The sequence below is a fragment of the Atractosteus spatula genome, chromosome 15 (assembly GCF_055471065.1).
Source record: "Atractosteus spatula isolate fAtrSpa1 chromosome 15, fAtrSpa1.hap1, whole genome shotgun sequence".
NCBI classification, from domain to species: domain Eukaryota; kingdom Metazoa; phylum Chordata; class Actinopteri; order Semionotiformes; family Lepisosteidae; genus Atractosteus; species Atractosteus spatula.
Window position 1 is genome coordinate 21,505,789 of NC_142720.1, and position 19,226 is coordinate 21,525,014.

At 40.1% G+C, this 19,226-nt stretch overlaps 1 protein-coding gene across 1 annotated transcript; it reads left to right on the plus strand.

Annotated features, from left to right (window-relative positions):
• The first annotated feature begins 4,660 nt into the window (after positions 1-4,660).
• On the plus strand, positions 4,661-16,533 carry LOC148820255 (chitin synthase chs-2-like). The gene is made up of 19 exons (XM_088934207.1): positions 4,661-4,695; positions 5,091-5,226; positions 5,710-5,892; positions 6,249-7,312; positions 9,253-9,345; positions 9,803-9,970; positions 10,165-10,348; positions 10,771-10,872; positions 10,966-11,107; positions 11,504-11,704; positions 12,843-13,127; positions 13,219-13,398; positions 13,732-14,149; positions 14,574-14,599; positions 14,765-14,817; positions 15,013-15,123; positions 15,434-15,651; positions 15,965-16,070; positions 16,477-16,533. The coding sequence occupies exons 1-19, from the start codon at positions 4,661-4,663 to the stop codon at positions 16,531-16,533; spliced, it is 3,762 nt and encodes a 1,253-aa protein (XP_088790333.1).
• The last annotated feature ends 2,693 nt before the right edge of the window (positions 16,534-19,226 follow it).

Genomic DNA, 19,226 nt, shown 5'->3' on the forward strand with positions numbered 1-19,226 from the left:
TGTGTTTACATGTGTCTTAAGTCAGACTCTTGTGAACAAGGCCCATTGAATAAATGCTGTGGTTATGAAGAAGCTGGTGATATTTACATAATAGTGCAGCACAACTGTAGATAACAGATGTTTAAAATTAAAATACAAAGACATTCATTATGGTAAACATTTAGAATATTCGTGAAACATTTTACATTGTTAAGGAGCTCGGTTTCAACAAAGTACACTGCACTCCTAATGCGTTTTAAATGACAACAGTATGGCTGTTGCCACATCCGTTTTTGAAGCTGAATTTCAAGTACAGTACTTTGAATGTGAAGCTGAAGATAAATCTTACAAAAATGGCTTTTAGTTAAAATTGGACTTCATATTTTTTAATGTTTTGATGTTTTCTTTCAATGAAATATTACAAAATAGCAGCTTGTTGAATAACACATTTGGTTTCTGTTTAAAAGGCTGTTTAAACCTTGGATTAAATAAAGATGCTTATCTTTTGTTTTTGTTCATGCCTGTCATAGTTGTTCATTCCCTGCACTTCCAGTTTATTGGGGTGTGATAGTCCTATAAAATGCTATGTGACAGTGGAACACACCTCCCATTGCACCTCAGCGGCATGTGGAATGTGCAGCTTCCACACCTGATGCTAACCAGCGCTGTGATTACAGGTCCCCACGCGCCCACAGACGGCGTTCACGGTAGAGCCGAATGTGTTCCCCCTCACCGGCGGCACAAACTAATCTCTCCGATTAGAGAAAGATTTCTCTCCTGTACCAGAGAACCGAAACCTTTGCAGACGACTACACACCGGCAGAGCGCGTGTTGTCTTCCGTGCGATGTGCCGGTACAGGAGAGAAATCTTTCAGGCAGCCTCCTAACTCGACCGACACTTTCACAGCTAATTGAAATCGGGTAGCTGCACGTTGATAACAATGTTGATTTCCCGGAGCACTGGTGTCTTTTCTTTTCTACTTTCATGTTCAGCTTAGCCAACTTGAAGGCTTAACTGCTACCATTCCAAGTTCATAAAATACTGCATATGGCTGTTCTCCTTTTTTAGTCATATGCCTTTAGTTAGCACAATTTCAAATAAATACTTTTAATAACCTAATTTCCCATTTTGTACACCTTGAAAATGTTTATCTGCTGCTAGTGGAAGCTGGCAATTAAGCGTCTTGATATTTTTAAGTCTTTTAGTATCATGGCTGAGGTCCTTGTCTTGGGTCTGTGACACATTTGCTCATGAAGACATCTTGTAGAGGAACAACAGCTATTTAATTAGTTAGGCTGACTAAAATTGAGAATGTATTGCTGTTTTTAATAGAAGAGAACCATCCTGGATGTGAGTGGGTGAGTTTCCCAGGTGCATTGGTGAATGAGCAGGCATAATAAAAGCACTGACACACAAGAGAATGTACCACTGCTTTAGGGACAGTTTTAATGATCACGATCCAGATTCTATGCAAACCAATGATTTTACATTGACAGTTTGGCAGTGATTACAATAATAAACATAATAATAATATAAAATACAATAAAATATAAACATAATAATAATAATAAATATAGTCCATTTGCTATTTTTAAATGCAGTTGAAATAATGCATTAAAATATCAGTTTGTAAAGGCAGATAGTCTAGTATTACACTTGGCAAACTGTATATCAATACAGTGTACCTCAATCGCCATTTTATATTTTATAGCAAGACACACTCTAATTTGTTCAGGATCTTTGGGAAAATAGAAGAATTTGCAAGTTTTGACTTTGAGGTAAAAAGAAACATTCCACCACCAGCGACATTTACTCTGATTAATAGCAATTTCAAAATTTAGACATTTCTTGTAGTGTTATAGTATGAATTGGTGATGCTAGAGGTTAGATAGGCTTTTTCCTGCTTGGCTTCCCAGTGATTATAGTGTCCTGGTTGGCCATAAGGATGTACAGTATGGCCAACATTGTACAATACTGAACAGTTCAGGATCTGTTAAGGGATGAGGCTGCTACCAACTAAAGGTTTTTTTTCAGATCACATGATAGCTAAAGTAATGAGTGATGAATTAATCCATCCATCCATTTATACACATACTGTATAGAGGAGAGGAAGGAAGAAAGCATGTCTGCTCCCACGGATGGATGCCACACACTGACACGCACATGTGGGCAATTTAGAGACACTTCAGAAGGTGAGGAAAAAGAAAACCGATTGGGGAGCATGAGAAAACTCTACAGAGAAGGCATGATGCAGATACAACCAGAATCAAAGGAACAGATGCATTTCTAATGTTATATAGCTGAGGGATTGTTAAGATCCTCTGAACCAGGGTGATACAGTTACATCAGAGGGACCACTGCTCTTCTTAATTTAAGTCAATGATCATGATTCCAGCATAGTAAACAAACTAATCAAGCTCACTGATGACTTTCTCCACCCTTTACCACTGACACGAATACATAGCAAAACATGACTGCAAGTGCCAAAGTATTTGAAGTCAGTCCAATAATCAGGACAAAAGCCGATGGCAGTATACATTAACAAATAGTTTCATTCTGTCACGCACAGATGAGTGGGGCCCAGTTTCCTGAGAAATGGAGGGCATTTCGACGACGCATTCGAAGGCACATTCCGCCCAGGGCTAATCAGACTTGCTCGGGATGGATACTGTATCTCGACCCCCTTTGAAAAATTACCCTATTTGTTATGTCGCACACAGCGTCCGTTTGGGGTTTACGAAGCTGTTGCGCTTTGGGTTTTTGGGCACTTTACGGCACTTGGGTGCCTTGGCGGCTTTTTGCCATGCTGTGTCAGTTACGAGTTGTGCACAATAAAGAGCAGACGTCTGTGAATCCTGTTTCCGCGGTGTAACACTATTATGGCACTGGTGCGGTGCTCTGTCATTGAGAAGCTTCGTAGACTACAGCAGTGCGCTAAACAGCTTTGACCTGTGGGTCCAAAGTTTTTTTTTCTGCCTGAAGACTTCCACGTCAGTAGAGACCTCCCTGATAATTTCAGTCTCCTGCCCAGCACCAGAAAGATTAGGTCACCTAGCTGACCACCAGTTTCCCTCCCTGTCTGTCCCTGCCTGAAGACTGTGTTAGCTTACAGACCTGCCCTGTTCACAACAGCTACTGTATATCCCCTCCATCTCCGGCCCCTGCAGCTGCAGCACACCCCAAGCTGACTTAATTCTCACTGAAATATTTCCCTGGAAATGCAGTATTTTGTCTCCCTAAAATTGTGTGGCACCCACTGAAGCTTATATACATGTACATTTTCAAAAAGCATTTTGTTGATATTCTTTTAAATCAAGCAACATAAAACACAGAAGACAGTGTAAAAAACATAGTCTGAGGTTTCAATAATAATAATTGCTTTTATATATAACGCTTTTTACAGGTAATGGGACTCTCCTCCACTTGGATGGCTTGTCAACTGGTTTCAGTTACAAAGCAAGACATGGTGGAAACAATTTGTGTGTGAAGGCAGTAGGTTGATAAAGGAATTGAAGGTATTGTAAGGTTTTGCATGTGGGTTAGAAAAGGGCTGCCTATTCGTGCATCATTTATGACTCATCTTTCATTTTTACATAATATAGTTCTTTGTTTCACTTTGAAAAAATTAGGAAGTTTTCCAAAGAAAAAAAAATGAGATGCTAAGGAGGTTCCAAAGAAATGGCAGAACTCCAGGTGAAAGAGCAACAGTATAGCCAGCTCCCGCTTGTAACTTCAAGTCCCAAAATTGAAGTTAAAGGTCCAGATACTGCAGCTCATGTGTCTGGGACATTAGTTTTATCTAGCATTAGTTAACACCATATTACTACATGTTAATTTAGGTTAGATCATGTAATTATTAATTCAGGGTTATCCATCCATTTTCTAAAACACTTTACTCAGTACAAAGTCATGGGGCAACCAGAACCTAAGGAGACAAGCAATCGTCTTAAGGCAGGATACACCCTGGACAGGACGCCAGTCCATCACAGGCCACACACTCAGACATGCACACACTCACACCAGGACCACTGAATTGGCTTCAGTTCTTACAGGAACAAGTTAATGTACCAGCATGTCTTCGGACTGTGGAAGGAAACTGGAGAACCAGGAGAAAACCCACACGAACACTGAGAGAACGTACAAAGTGCATGGAGATAGCACCTCAGGAACTGAACCTAGGGCCCCAGCGCTGTGAGGCAGCAACACTAACCAAACTCACTGTGAATCAGGGTTATTCCACCTACTGTATGAAAAAATAATTAACAGTGCAGGAAATAATGTGCCTCCCAAGACTTTTAGAAAGCTGTAAGAATAGAGTTTTGCCAATATTGTGAAATTGTATTTAATTGTTTTAGAAATGTTATGTTCTTAAATTTTGTTTAAAGCCTCTTTCCCCAGAAAAGGTACAGACCTTTTCCTACAAAAACACAAAAAACACCAGAAAAGGATGATGTTGTTTGGTCTGGCGTTCTTTAAATGGTTGTGAAATTCCTTCACTAATGCAGCCACCACAGGAAGTTTGGAGAGGGTCATGTATTTTAATGATCATTTAAATGAATATGAAAGGACACACCTCTTTGTGTACAGCATAATATAACCAGTTATTACAAATAAGAGTAGGTAAAGCTACTGACTGATACTCACACCAGACAAAACAGTTGTGCGCAGGGTAGAGGAACTATGGACGATGAAAGAACGAAGAAAGAAGAAATAAGGTAACATCCATTTTATTATTATTAATATTATCAGATACAACAGCATTATCCCAATTTAACAGAGCTCTGTAAGAAAAAGTTAAATACTGTAGAAAACCATGACCAAATCATAATAAATAATGAAATAAAGTATATTTATTTATTATGCATATATATTCAAATCTAAAATAGAATACATTAGTATTTAATTACTACCCCAAAGCACATGTACGGGTAGTACAATATCTTAAGCAGATCAGGAATGGCTTGATTGTGATTTTGAATGATGGAGAGGGAATTCTTAATTTTATGACATGAAACATATGGGGGTATCATCAGTTAAAACGTCTAACAACAATTATAGTATTTGTTCATACAATTATTTTACCACTTGACTGTCTCTCTTTATCAATCAGGCAGTCCTGGGATCACTTCAGAGAGGTGCCCGACATTCAGGATGAACAGAAACCCAGGAAGCTGTTCAGGTTCATCCACTATGTTATCTGCACTCTAATTGGACTGACAGTCTTTGCTCTTGGCTTTTTCAGCAAGGTAAGGCAGTTACTGTCGATTCCCCTCAATCCACATGATATCAAACCTGATTCTCATTAATTGCTTCTGTATCTTCAGGGTGGAAAAAGTGCCTGCATTGTAATAAAACAAAGACTCATGAAAAAGCAGATTTATATACCGGTGTTATCAAACTTTTGCACACACAGAGGAGGTTTAAAATCTTTAGAAGTTTCTTTGTGAAAGAGGAAAGAAGTTACAGCAAATGTGCTCCCAAAAAATGCTAAATCAAACCTATTCATATTCTTTGGTAACAGCTAGTGTTGTATACACTGTGCTTGAAATTGTGGTGTAACACAAAGCTACTGTAATTAAAAATAAATTAACTGCTAAACATGTATTAACAAAAATATTTACCAATGAATGAAAAAAAGCAAATTCTCTTTTGACAGAATTTCAGTTTTGCTAATATTTGCCATCCTTGACTATAAATGAGACGCAACTACTGTGCTCTTTTTATTACAGTCCTCCCTGCTCCTCCTAATAACAGTGTCCAGCAGCTCTTCTACCACCATCTCAACAAGAGCCTTCGGACTCCTGCTCTTAGGCTGCACTCTGATCGTTCCCAGCATCCTCACGTTGGCCAAGAGCCTTTGGAAAATTGCCTTTAAAGACTCAAAGACACCCTCAGCAAAGACCATCTTCTGGGTAAGACAATAATCACCACAACAAATGCTACTGTCTGTTCTACTAATATATGTATATCTGGATTATTCTTATACTGCATGAATTGGGAAACTGTAAAGCATGCAACAGAACAGGTTATTGATCCAGCTTCTGAGTACATGTTATTTGTATTTCCATTTTACCATACATGAGCACTTTTAAGAATCATTCAGAGTAGAGAAACATGCTGTATATAAAGTAAGAGTGCTGAAAAGTGATTGTAGTGATGTTTGTTTGTCTCTCTCCAGTTTTCCAGTTTTCTAACAAACATAAAACCAATTTTTCCATATGGTCTACTGTCACAGTGTTTATTGCTACTCCTTGGTTATGTCTCCTAGGTGCTTGCAAGTGAACTTCTTGTGGCTGCTGGTGCAGCGATTCTCACCGTCGTCGCTATGCCTCATTTAGACATCCTAACGAATGTGATGATACTGAATGGTGTTTGTGCATTGCCTGCAGTCCTGCAAGTGGCCAGTCGGGCTGTAGAAAAAGATAGCTACAGATGGTTCATAGCACCTCCTCTGTTAGCTGTTGTCCTGCTGGTAGCTGGTTTTGTGTTTCTACTTGTTGGTTACCAAATTGAGATCAGTGGGCAGAAGGCCAGCAGAGATATGTACATGTATGCTGGCCTTGCTATAGGAGGGACATTGATCGTTTCCCTTAACTGGTGGGAGAATTTTTCAACCAAGTTTAAGATCGGATTCCTTCAGGGAGTCATTAAGGACATCCACCACTCCAAAAACTTCTGCTATGTCATCTCCAGCACTGTCAGAATCCTGGTCACTGTGGCTGTTGTAGGGATCTATGTCCCCCTGTCAGGACAAGACTGGGCTTCTGTCAAAGCAGTGTCAAGAAACACAGTCATAGTCACTCTGAGTCTGTTTGGCATCCAGGCCATTTCCTCAGCCCTCTGCCACTGGTTTGTGGTGGTGGCCTGTAAACTTCACGCTCTCCGGCGTGGCTTCATTGTGCCCACGATTCTCACGTCCCCGGCTGTGTTACTGGCTTTCGTGTTGGTGTTTGTGACACGTTATGAGACAGCTCTGAGCGACTCCGGTGCAGGCAATTTTTCTCTGAATTTGTTCTGTCAGACTTTTCGCAACTTCACAAACCAGGGGATTGTGGCAGTAGAAACTCTGACCAAGGACATTACCCAGAGTATGTGTAACAGGAATGCGATAGTTCAGGTGGATAAAGTGGGCTTGTCACTGCTGGCAGCTTCAGAATTCAGCTGGTTTGTCGGACTGCTGCTGTCCACAGTCCACGTCTGGAACACCCCAATTCAGCGCATCGAGAGGACCTCAGAGCTCTTTGTGAGGCGCCTGTATGAAGCTGCCTTCATAGACCAGTCCCTGCTGCTCAACATGCGATTTGAGATTCTGAAGAAACATTCAAGTGACAGGTAATAATAATAAAACTTTATTTTATGTAGCACCATTAAAGGTGGCTTCTGAACCCCGCTTTACAGAATGGCAACAACAATAATTAAAAAGAATACACAAGATAAAACACAGTTACAATACATAGAGGAGACTTAGTATAGTATATACTATAGTAATATGGTGGTACTTAGTATAGTAGGAGCAGAGGGGTAAAGAATGGAACCAGTTAAGTAATGGCTCTTCTAAAGAAGAAGGTTTTGAGTCTGGATTTGAAGGAGTTTAGAGAAGGTGACTCTCTGATATCCTTGGGCAGAGAGTTCCAGAGCTTGGGGGCATAACAGGAGAAGGCCCTGTCACCCATAGAATGTAGACGGGCTTGGGGGACAGTAAGGAGACCAGAATTAGAAGAGTGAAGGTTGCGAGGTGGGGAGTAGGGCGATAGTAGTTCAGGCAGGTTTTGAGGTGCCAAGCCATGCAGAGCCTTATAGGTGAGCATGAGGATTTTAAAGTCCACACGGAATTTGACAGGAAGCCAGTGCAAGGACTCCAGGATAGGAGTAATGTGAACACTTGCACTAGAATTGGTCAGGATTCAGGTAAGACACGTCTCTTCACTCCAATATGATGGGTAGAGCAGTCAAGACAGCACATAACTCATGAGCTTAGATTATACTGTTTCCATGCGCTGGGTACAGTTTGCCAGTTAGTTGTCTGGGTTTTATTGTACTCTCTCTGGCACTTTCATTCCCCGACATACATATCTGGCCTTCTGTCATGCAGGATTTCTAGGTTCTTTTTGGGATTATTTGAATATAATAGGTTCAGGGATTACATCAGCCCCAATATACATGAACTTGCTCTCTAATCATTGTGGGTGAAAAGTTACAGTATGGCTACTAGCGCATGTCTGAGAGTTATTTCATATTTAAATCTCTTCTCTGTGTGTGACATTTAATCATGCTTGAAAGAAGCTTTCGGGTAGGACAGATATCCCCTTACGGATACAATATGCAAAATAAATTACTTACCAAGTAAACTAATTATCGCAAACGTAATTTAGTCACAAGTGTTTGCGGCATTATGTGTCTAACAATGGACGATCAGTAATGAAATGAGTGGAGACTTCTAGTGAAGGTTCCAGTTACATAATACAAATTCTGAGGAAGGCTGTGAAAACACAACTGAGGACTCCTTGCTGTAAGGTTGCGTAGAACAGGACCCTATTCAGACGGTATAATCCGGAAGTGAGTGGATTAGAACAATGGGGAGGAGACGATGAGGATCAGGGCAGGTTGACAGACAGGGGGGCGTGGCGACAGTGAACTGGTGCTTGGGGGGCGTGGCCATGGCAGACAAGCCCAAGGAGTCCAGGGGGGAAATCCAGGGCGAAGTCCAAAAGTCCAAAATCGGGAAATCCAAACGAGACGAAAACAAGACACAGTTAAAACCCAGATCCGGTGCAGGGACTGGGAATAAAAGCAGGATCATGAGGCCAGGCACTCTGAACTCCGGACTTACTGTAGCTGGTCAGGACGCTGGTAGGAGACCTATGCCCTCAAGCTGCAGACGTAGGGCGACTTGGTGGTTGGTGGGCCTCCGGGCGTCAGTCTTCCAATGCAGAGTCGGGAGTAGCGCCAGGCCTAAGATGGGGCAGGATTGAGGGCAGGTGCACGGAATAAGCCAAAATGTGAAAAGAGCCGGAGCGCCCTTAAGAGGAGGGATTACGATCGTGACACTTGCATTCAGTCTTTTATGAGAAATGCAGCAGCTCTGAAAAAAGACCTAAAAAACCTTTAGAAATTTGTATTTATTCACCAAGCGATGTAAATGTCTAGAAAACATGATTCATCAAGAAGGTGAATACTAGATGTCCCAAAAGGTTATACAGATGACGTACATATTCTTTATACCACTGAATAACAGACATCTCTGTCTTGAATATATTTTGTTGTCTCACCAGAGTTCACGAAGACCCAGTGAAAGTTTACCTGTGTGCTACAATGTGGCACGAGACGTATGATGAAATGATGAAAATTATCATCTCAATGTTCAGGTAAAACAGTGGAAAGCAAATTAAAACAAAAGAATATAGAAAGTTGTAGGACAAGTACAGTGTAAAATTGCTAGTTTTAAAAGCTTTGCTATATACTCATTTCTTGGAAAGCGGAAAACTGAAATTTTAAATTTTGGAAATAATGTTAATGGTATACTTTAGAACTAGTTATGAGTTATTGTGCTTAATACAATCTTTGGAGTTTCACATTAGACAACTTGCAATGTACTGTATAAAGTGATGTTCAAAACCCACAGAAGGCAGCATCATGCTTTGATCATCTCCTGATATCTGAGGGCAGCCAGGTGCAGACACTGATACTGAGTGGTGTGGGTGTGCTGGAGAACATTGTGCTGTTTGCATTGTGGGAACCAGGACTTGAACATTTAGAGCAACTGGATTCTGCGTTGAGTGCACATCCACACATTAACAATAGTCTTCTGTTCTTTGTTACAAGGCTGGACAGACACAGGCCGAAGAAACATGGGAGGACAGACATGAGCTTTGAAGCCCACATCGTCTTTGATGATGCCTTTGAGGAGATCGAAGATGCACAGGGTGTCAAGAAGCACTGTGTGAATGAATACGCTGAGACCTTGGTGGAAGTTATTAAAGAAGTCTATGTGTAAGCACCAACCTCCTAGTGTTTGTCACTGAACTGTATTTCTGCCCTCTTTGTCAAAGATTATAGCTCCACTGGGTCTACTCAATTAGTAAAGTGCCACCTTAGTGATAAAACACATTTTTACTGGCTCCCTTCAATGCTCTTATTGACAGAAAATTGGTAAAACTCTGCTAATATGCTTCTTGTTCTTACAGGGTGTTCAGTGATGAAACACACAATATTTTTAATGGAGCCAAACCCCTCTCTGACACTGGAGAACAGAAAATCATACAAACTCCCTATGGTGGCCGTCTCTGTTACAAACTTCCATGCAGAAACCTGCTGTTCGTCCACTTCAAAGATAAACAACTGATTCGGCACAAGAAGCGCTGGTCTCAGGTACATCGTCCACACCTGACCCTTCCTGTTTAACTGTAAGGATTGTTGGTAATGAACAAGATGGTGCTGTGAGAATAGATTTATACTAGCGCTAGAGGAAATGTTAATCCAGGTTTAATAATCATCTTCAGGTATTCTCAAATTATGTAGACATACAGAAAAGTGTTACAATATAGTAAAATCAGGTCCAGTGAAACAAAGTGGGATGATCCAGTTTTTGTAGTACACCTCCAAGATAGCAGCCTTTGTCATGATCATCTACATCAGGCTCTGCAGTTTGCACACATACAAGCCACTAGATTGTGCTGTGTCTTTGTCTGCCCCAGCCTGTGCTTGGTGTTGTGTCATACTGTACAGGATATTATCTCCCTTTATATAAACAACATGACATTGAAAACCAAACAGGTACGTTTTTATTTCAGATCATGTACCTGTACTATCTGCTGGGCTGGAAGCTTGACAGGAAGTACTTTGAGAAGCAGGAGAACGGTGAAGATGTGAAAACTCTACAGGAGCAGCTGAAGGTATGAATGACTTGAAAACACAGGAGAACCCTGGATTTCTGGATTTCTCAGCAGACTTCTGTCTCGTTAATCACTGCATCTTCTGGCCCACAGAAAGAAAGACACAACACATACATTCTAGCCTTGGATGGAGACACTGACTTCCAGCCTGCGGCAGTCATGCTGTTGGTGGATCGTCTCAGGCTGTATGCTGATGTGGGAGCAGCCTGTGGCAGGATTCACCCGACTGGCACAGGTATGAAGGGCTGCCTCTCTCGAGGATCAGACAGCTTCTCTGACTGCAGGGACAATGTCCTGAGCTCAGAGCGAGGCATTCCCTGTGTTTTCATTCTGCCTTTATGCACTTTAAAATCACATTTTTAAATAGTGTGACAATGCATATGAGCAGGTCTTTAAGACATAATAACAAATTGAATAAACTTCAAATTTTGAAACTCATGTTTTTATTTTTTATCTTTCTCTGTTCAGACAATATAAATATTTCTTTTGGAACCCCTCATTTGCATGTAAGAGCATATTAAATACACATTCATGCTGTCAGTTATAATTGTTGAAGCTCCAGGTATAAGAGTGGCTCTGCAGGGGTTTTATCCCTCCTGAGATGAAGCTGCAGCTGATGCTGTTGTTCTAGGCCCTATGGTGTGGTACCAGAAGTTTGAATATGCTGTTGGCCACTGGCTTCAGAAGACAGCAGAGCATGTGTTTGGCTGTGTGCTCTGCAGCCCCGGGTGCTTCAGTTTGTTCAGAGGAGCCGCCCTCATGGATGACAATGTCATGAAAAGATACACCACCAAGGCCACAGAAGCAAGCCAATATGTGCAGTATGACCAGGGTGAGAGTCTCACAGGGGTCGTGAGTGGATCTCACATTTCCCAGAGTTTTACACAGCAGGTTTGTGAGGTACAGATACTGTTAAAAGGAAAAATAAATTAACCAAGCTGGGCAGCACTCTGGCAGAGCAACCAATCAGTTTTAAAGTTAATTAATTCTGTTTTTTCAGGTTGAGAACAAATTAATTTATTGTCCTTATGTGACTTAAGAAATGAAGAAAAACAAAATAAGTATCTATAGCACTCAGATAATTACTCTATAATGTTAATGTGGGTTTTATTGTAAAATTATTGAACACCCCCACTGATCAGGAAATAACAAATGACATCTTTTGTCTTCTATAATTCTATAATTTCCCTTGAACAATTTTGTGCCTGTTGAATATATGTACAATAGCTTAAAAGACAAGTGTTTATTGTACAAAACTAACACCAGATTCAGATCACACGGAATAAATTTGTAGACTCTGTACAGGAGGAATGAATTTCGGGGAACAGGACATGACCAATCCAATCTCAGACAATCATTCTGGCCAGCGCTAATTCTCTAAGAGCTGATACAAAGTGAGACTGTTTCCATGAAATACTTAATTCTCCAAAGAAAAAAACATGTACTCCAAACTGAAGAGAAATAGAGACTACTATCGGTCCATTTACAGAAATGCTTCTTAATACTTAGAGTGACAAATTGCAAAGCAGATTTACAAAGAGAATTAAAAATCTCCACAAATCTGAATAATACAACTGTTTTCGTTAAACTCAAGTTGAATCCCTTCAGTGCTCAGTAGTTGATAGGTTTTTGTCCATCAATGTGGATTCCAGTAGGTGAGCAATTTCAGGAGTTTTGGCTCAATATCGTCTTCTTTCTTCTCCTCTTTCCTAAATCTCTTCCACTCCTGCGTACACATGAGCCTGGCTGGTCAGATAGTTCACGTCTCAAAGTCGGCCAGATTTCCGGTGTGCCCACTCACTTAGGGGCTGCTAACAGACCAGATAATGTGAGCTGCTCATACACACTCTGTCTAGCCACTCAGACGATCACCATTGAATTGTTTCATGCCATTCACTCCAGCGCCAAATTGAGCCTCTAAGGAACTGAGACCATGAAAGTAACAAACTCATCCCAAACGTGCTCACCAGGTGAGGACCGCTGGCTGTGCACACTGCTGCTGCAGCAGGGCTGGAGAGTGGAGTACAACGCTGCCTCAGATTCCTACACCAACGCCCCCCAGGAGTTCAAAGAGTTCTACAACCAGAGGCGCCGCTGGGGACCCTCCACCCTGGCAAACATTATTGACCTTCTGGGCACGGGCTCACTGACGGCACAGAAAAACAGGTCCATTTCCAGGCTTTATATTGTCTACCAGGCATTCACCATGATCACCACCATCCTGGGGCCTGCCGCCGTGTGTTTGATGATTGCAGGTAAAGAGCGCTTCACAGCACACGTGTGCATTTGCTGGTGTTCTTAACAGGAAGAAGGTTTAATCCTGTTCGCTTGATTACATGCTTGCAGGAAGCTTCTCGTTTGTCTTCAACATCAGTCTCAATGTGGCCCTTGTTTTGGCTATCGTGCCCCCTGTCATCTACCTGGTGCTCTGCTTCAGACTAAAATCTGACACCCAGATCTCCATCGCTGCCTTCTTGAGTGTTATCTATGCGTTCCTAATGACAGCCACTGTCCTCTCGATTATAGGTAAGTGATCCGGCAAGAAAACAGTATAATGAGCTTCAATCTGATTTTTTTATTCTAAATGCTGTCACCAAAGATTCAAACACACTAAGAAAACAGCACAATTTGTGCATATTTTTCAATAGAGCAAAATAAATCACACACAAAGGTTAAAGATGCATGCTTCTGGTATGGATGTTCTTCATTATATTGTGATCTGTTATGAATTATCCTGTTACTTTCCATCCTGCCATCAATTCTAAAGATAGTTGATTCATCACAATGTTCTGACTCCTCATATTCTCACAATCTGCATTGCACATCCAGTGATCAGAACTTTTTCTTATTGTTCTTCAGGAGAAATGGTCAAGGAGCAAACGTTTGTGACTCCCAGCGGTCTGTTCTTCATATCTTTAGTCATTCTCAATCTAGTAACAGCAGCACTTCACCCACAGGAGTTCCCTTTGCTTGTACACGGGCTGCTCTACTTCATCAGCATCCCCAGTGGATATCTGCTGCTGACCATATACTCCATAGTGAACATGGACAATGTATCCTGGGGAACTCGGGAAACTGGCAGCCAGGCCAAGGCAGGCCCCCGCAGAGCCCCTCAGAAACATGTGGCTTTTGAGAAAACATGCAAATGCCTCTGCTGGAACATCGAGATACAAGTGAACAGAGATGAGAAAGTAGCAGCGGCTCCAGAGCTCCAACTACAAGCCCAGGAGGACAGAGCTGGAAGTGGAACCAGCCCATCAGAGCTCCACAACCCCAGGTGCGCAGGGCGTCAGACCTGGTCTTTTAGAGCATCGACAGTATGTTTTGTGGCAGTGGTTTAGTGGTTTTCTTATTCTCTTTGCTAAAAACTTATTTTATTAAATTGTTAAGTCCTATGCCGCCTACTTTGGTAGTTTTTAACGTAAAACATACAAAACACATGAATTTTGTTTCATGAGTTTCAAAAAGAAAGTGTAAAGTGTGGTTGAAACAACATCAAATATACTGTGAAATTAATTTAATTTCCACAATTCACTTCTTCAGGCAGATGAGATTTCTCAGAAAAACGTGACATAATTTGTTAATGCATTAGTAAGAAGGATAAATAGTAGGCAATGAGTTCTGGAATTGTTAATGGTGGAATACTTATAATTTTTGAATATCTCGAATGCTAATAAGTTATGTGTATATTTTTGTTTTAGTGATGAAGAGTCCAGCTCACTAGACAGTAAGTATGAAAAATATCTGCTGAATGTTATTCTTTAATGTGCTAGCAGATTATTCTTTAAACCAAAATAAACGTCATTTTTGATTGTTTAGTTTGTCACACTGTTTTTTTCTCACATTATTATATCAAGCTGCAATTGTTTTACCTACCTGTGTTGTTTTGAAGGTGGCATGTCAAAGCTACAAGTCAATCCAGATGATCTTCATAGTCTTGAAGAGGTGAGCTCCTTGGGTTTAATGATTTTCATTGTTCTTTCCCATTAGCTTTACATGATTTGTCATCTCAGGCACTTTGCAAAAAGTTATCATGGACCGGCAGATTTATAGCAGTAACCTGATGGAAAGAAATTGGTTGATTCCATAATTTTGCATTTATTTCCAAATTTTTCCATTTGTTTCCTTATTTGTCCCTAGGATGAAGTGCTCTTCTGGGAGGAGTTCATAGAGAAGTACCTAAAGCCACTGTCTGAAGACAAAGCCAAGCAAGCCCAAATTAAAAAAGATCTCAAAAGCCTCAGAAACAAGGTACAGCTCTGCACTCTGGACTGATCTTCTGCACCAGGAAAGGAGAAATAATTCAAATATAGCTTGCAAAACAAAACAAGTTTGACTGGTACAACACAGTGACTCCCTGTCATGTGGGTCTTACAGAGACAATCCGTAGTGGACAGCACCATCTCTCCCTACAGATCACTCACATCACAATTCATCATGCACTGGGTTCAGTTCCGTTCCACACATCACAGTTTTACCACTTTCAACAACATAGTTTCTCTGAAACACATTTATTGCATTTACAGTAATTATGGGTCTTTTCTTCTCTATTTCTTTACAGGTCACTTTCGCTTTCTTCATCATCAATTGTTTGTGGCTGGTGGCCACATTCTTCCTCCAGGTTATTGGCTCTCCAGTTATTATCAGCACTCCAAAGATTTTATCAAATGGATCAATAGCAGGAAGCCAGAACATTTCTATAGATCCAATTGGGTTTATGTTCCTGTTGTCCTTTGCTGGCCTGCTGCTCATTCAGTTCATTGCTATGGGATACCACAGGTAAGTTGGTTACTACTTCCAAAAGAGTTTAAGCATTTTATTATTTTTCAACATCCTATTCTCATTCATTAGCTTCCCATGGTGTGAGCACACAGTAAGATTTTTATGTTGCTCACCATTGAATGTAGGTCTACCAGTTTAATGGAACAGCCATCTCAGTAGGTTTTGCCCAGTGAATAAATTAGTAAATGAAGTCATTACTGCCATCTCAGTTTACATCCCTTTCACTGTATACAATTGTAATCAGATTACTCTTGAGATCCTTGTGAGCCTTTTATTAATTTAATGTGTTTGTGTCATCTGATTCCTACAGAATCTACACACTTATCCACTTCATAGCCTATATAGGAACAGAACCTAAAGAATCAAAAAGAAACTTGTCCCAGAAGTCCCTGGAAAACGTGAAGGATACTGAGAAGGTAAAGGATTTTCTGACTTTTTCTGTCCGGTTTGCAGTGTTTTACACCTCCAGATCAAGAAGAAATCAGAAGATGGTGAAATTAGTGTTAAATCTGACCAAATCATGTTTAAACACCATCTTCCAAAACCAGATTCATTTAATCAAAATAGTTAATTGAAAGACTGGTTTGTTTGTTTGTTTGAACAGTTGCTATGAAAGTATTGACCAGGACAGTGTTTACTGCAGGTTTGGCCAAAGGCAGAAGCACATTTTCTGTGCAGTTCCACAAGATTTAAAACAGAAACGTGTATGTCACAAAAAGTGTATCATTGCAGGACCATTGATATCGCTTATTTTCAGAGAAAAAGATGAATGTGAACCTCATATTTCTCCTGCAGTATTTTTTGTAAATGGCTGGGCTCAAGATCTCTTCAGGAGTCCAAGAACTGCGTGAGAACCTGATGGCAGCTCTGACAGTTTAGCTCTGTTTAACTGAGAGTCCAGCATCATGTCAACCAGCTGCACCTCCTTAAATCTCTTTCTGTTGAAGCACAAAACACCTGAACAGAATCAACTGCCCTGCAGGCTGAATTAGACAAGTAACTTCCTTGTGTGACCAGTAGTCAAAATGAAGCTGAACAATGAGACCAAGTATATTAGTATTAGACTGTATTTACAGTACTTTGTAAATAAGTATATATATTTTGAAGATTATATGTTTATTTAATATTAGTCATCATAAGCCATGCTGTATGTATTGCTTTCTCCTGTTCTCTAATTGAAGAACACTGGTTTTTGTAGAGCTAAATAACTGAGAGTCTGTCAGGAAGTATTGTGTTGTGTCAAAAGGTAAATTTGTCAAATACTGACGTGTGTTTTCCTGCATAACCAACGAAAAAAAAAAGAAGGAAGTAGCCTAGTGCTGAAAAAGTCCTTTATCACAGATAAAGTCCTTCATCATATTATTCTATTCCATCGAAGAGAAATACAGTTACTTCAATTGAAAGATTATATACACTACATGTAGAGTACTCTGTGCCATAGAAATAGATGTTGTATTTTTATCTCTTTGTATGTTTTATGTTCCATATGTTTAGATTTAATAAAATATTCCATGATTTATTTATGTTTTGAATTTCTAGATATGATGTGTTTAAGATTTCTTGTCTTACTGATGGCATTCTCATTACTCATTACTGTGCACACTCTTCTGCTCTACAGTAAGTCCATAGGAATTTTTTTTCACGAAATTTGAAGACATATCTAGAAAATATTTTTTCACATCATTTGCAAAATCTAATTCTGAATTTCAGGTATTTTAGTTTTTAAAGAGTCCAGTTGGTAAAGTGAAAATGTTGACTTAAAAATAGGTGTGGTGAAATGATCGGATTAAGGTCTAGAGATATCCTGTAGATATTCATCTTCATGAAAGTAAGCTGGAAAGACTGGATAGTGTCCGAGTGTTCTTATCCACTTCAGTTTGTTTAGGAATCCTGAATCCTGATTGGATATATTGACTTTTAAATGTAAAGAAGTCGATTTGTGTAAATACTGTGGTTTCCAAATATTTACTGTTGACAAATTATCAAGTGATAAATAATTTGAAAACCTGTGAGTCATGTTTAAAACAGCTACAGTTCACAGTTTAATAAATTGAAATATTCATTTTTCTCCCCTTAATCAGAATTGTGAGTTAGCACCCCTTTAACCAGCAGCCTGTTCAGCGGATCCAGTAAACTACACAAGATACATGAGATGGTGACGGTCCTCGTCTTCTGGTTGCATTATGCACATTTACCAGTAGGTGGCGATAACTCACAATACTGTTCACAAATAACTCGTCTTCTCTTCTTGAGTTTTCTATGTGTAGATTCTGGCAACTACCCAATCCTTTTGATGTCTATTCATTCACCATCCCCTATTGTACCTGCTGTACTAGATCTCTGGAGGGGCAACAGAGCCGTCACTCAGGAGCTCTTGTTGTGACTCATGCTGACTGGCGTGCACCCTGGTTGACTCAAAGGCCATCCAACCCTGGTGTCACACATTGTTTCAAGAATTCGGATCGTAACTAAGAAATGCCATCGCCAAAATCCAGACTTGTGATTCCCAGAGTAAAAGGCTCACCCGTTTGTGCTCTGAAGGATCATCTTTACTGGTTTATTATTTTGGGAGCCTGTCTTGATTCATTATTGACAGTGCCGGATTGTTTGTTTAATTAAATTCTTTATCATGTTAAAAAGAAATACAGATAATTGGTAGCAAGAGATGCTATTTATTGATCATGATACAATTAGAGGCCTCTGTCCTCAACATCAGAACTGTGCTGAGAAGTTTGTTTTTTGTGATCTTTGGAAACATGATGCACAGGAAAGCTACAATTTCAGTATCACTTATCCTTAATCCTTTGTTGCATATGTTGATTTCAAGCAAATGCTTGTATTTTTCTAAGTGCTTTGTAAATCTGCTGATTTCCATGCTATGAATGACAGAAAGTTATTTGTCATTCTGGGAGGGTGCCTGTGGAATATCTGCTGACTAAGGCCCTTGAAGCAAGGTAAGGTTGCCATTGGATAGTATTGAGTCCAATGTATACTACCGCGATACAAAGAGGACTGTAATTCTTCATACACTACTACATCTTAAAAATCAGGTGATTTCACTTCAATTATCCATTCAATTAATTAATCAAATTAAGTCATTTAATGCTTACATAATTTTTATTTAAAAATTCCACCTCATGTGGAATGAAAATGAAATGGCCCTACAGCGATAGAACTGCCCATCCCTTTACATAGCTGATATATGATATTGCTGTGTGAGCAGGCAAGGCAATATCAAGGCACTACTTCCTTCTAAGTTAATGAATTGCTACGAGGCTGAAAAAGTTCATCAGCTAATCAGTACTAATCAGTGCATTCTGTTTACACAGAGATGGGATGAATCTCCACAGAAAATCTCAGACAGCTTTTACTGTATACAGTATGTTTTTCAGTCTTCCGTTTCCTTCTGGTTATAGCTTCTAACCCATTATAGCAAATGCCTGTATCACTGTACCTACAGTATTTTCTTCCTGAAATCTTTTAGCAGAGAGTTTCCTTACTGAATCTGAAGAACTGCAAGGCGTGGCACCTCCACACTTTATATCTCCTCAACCTTTGTATCACAGGAGTCT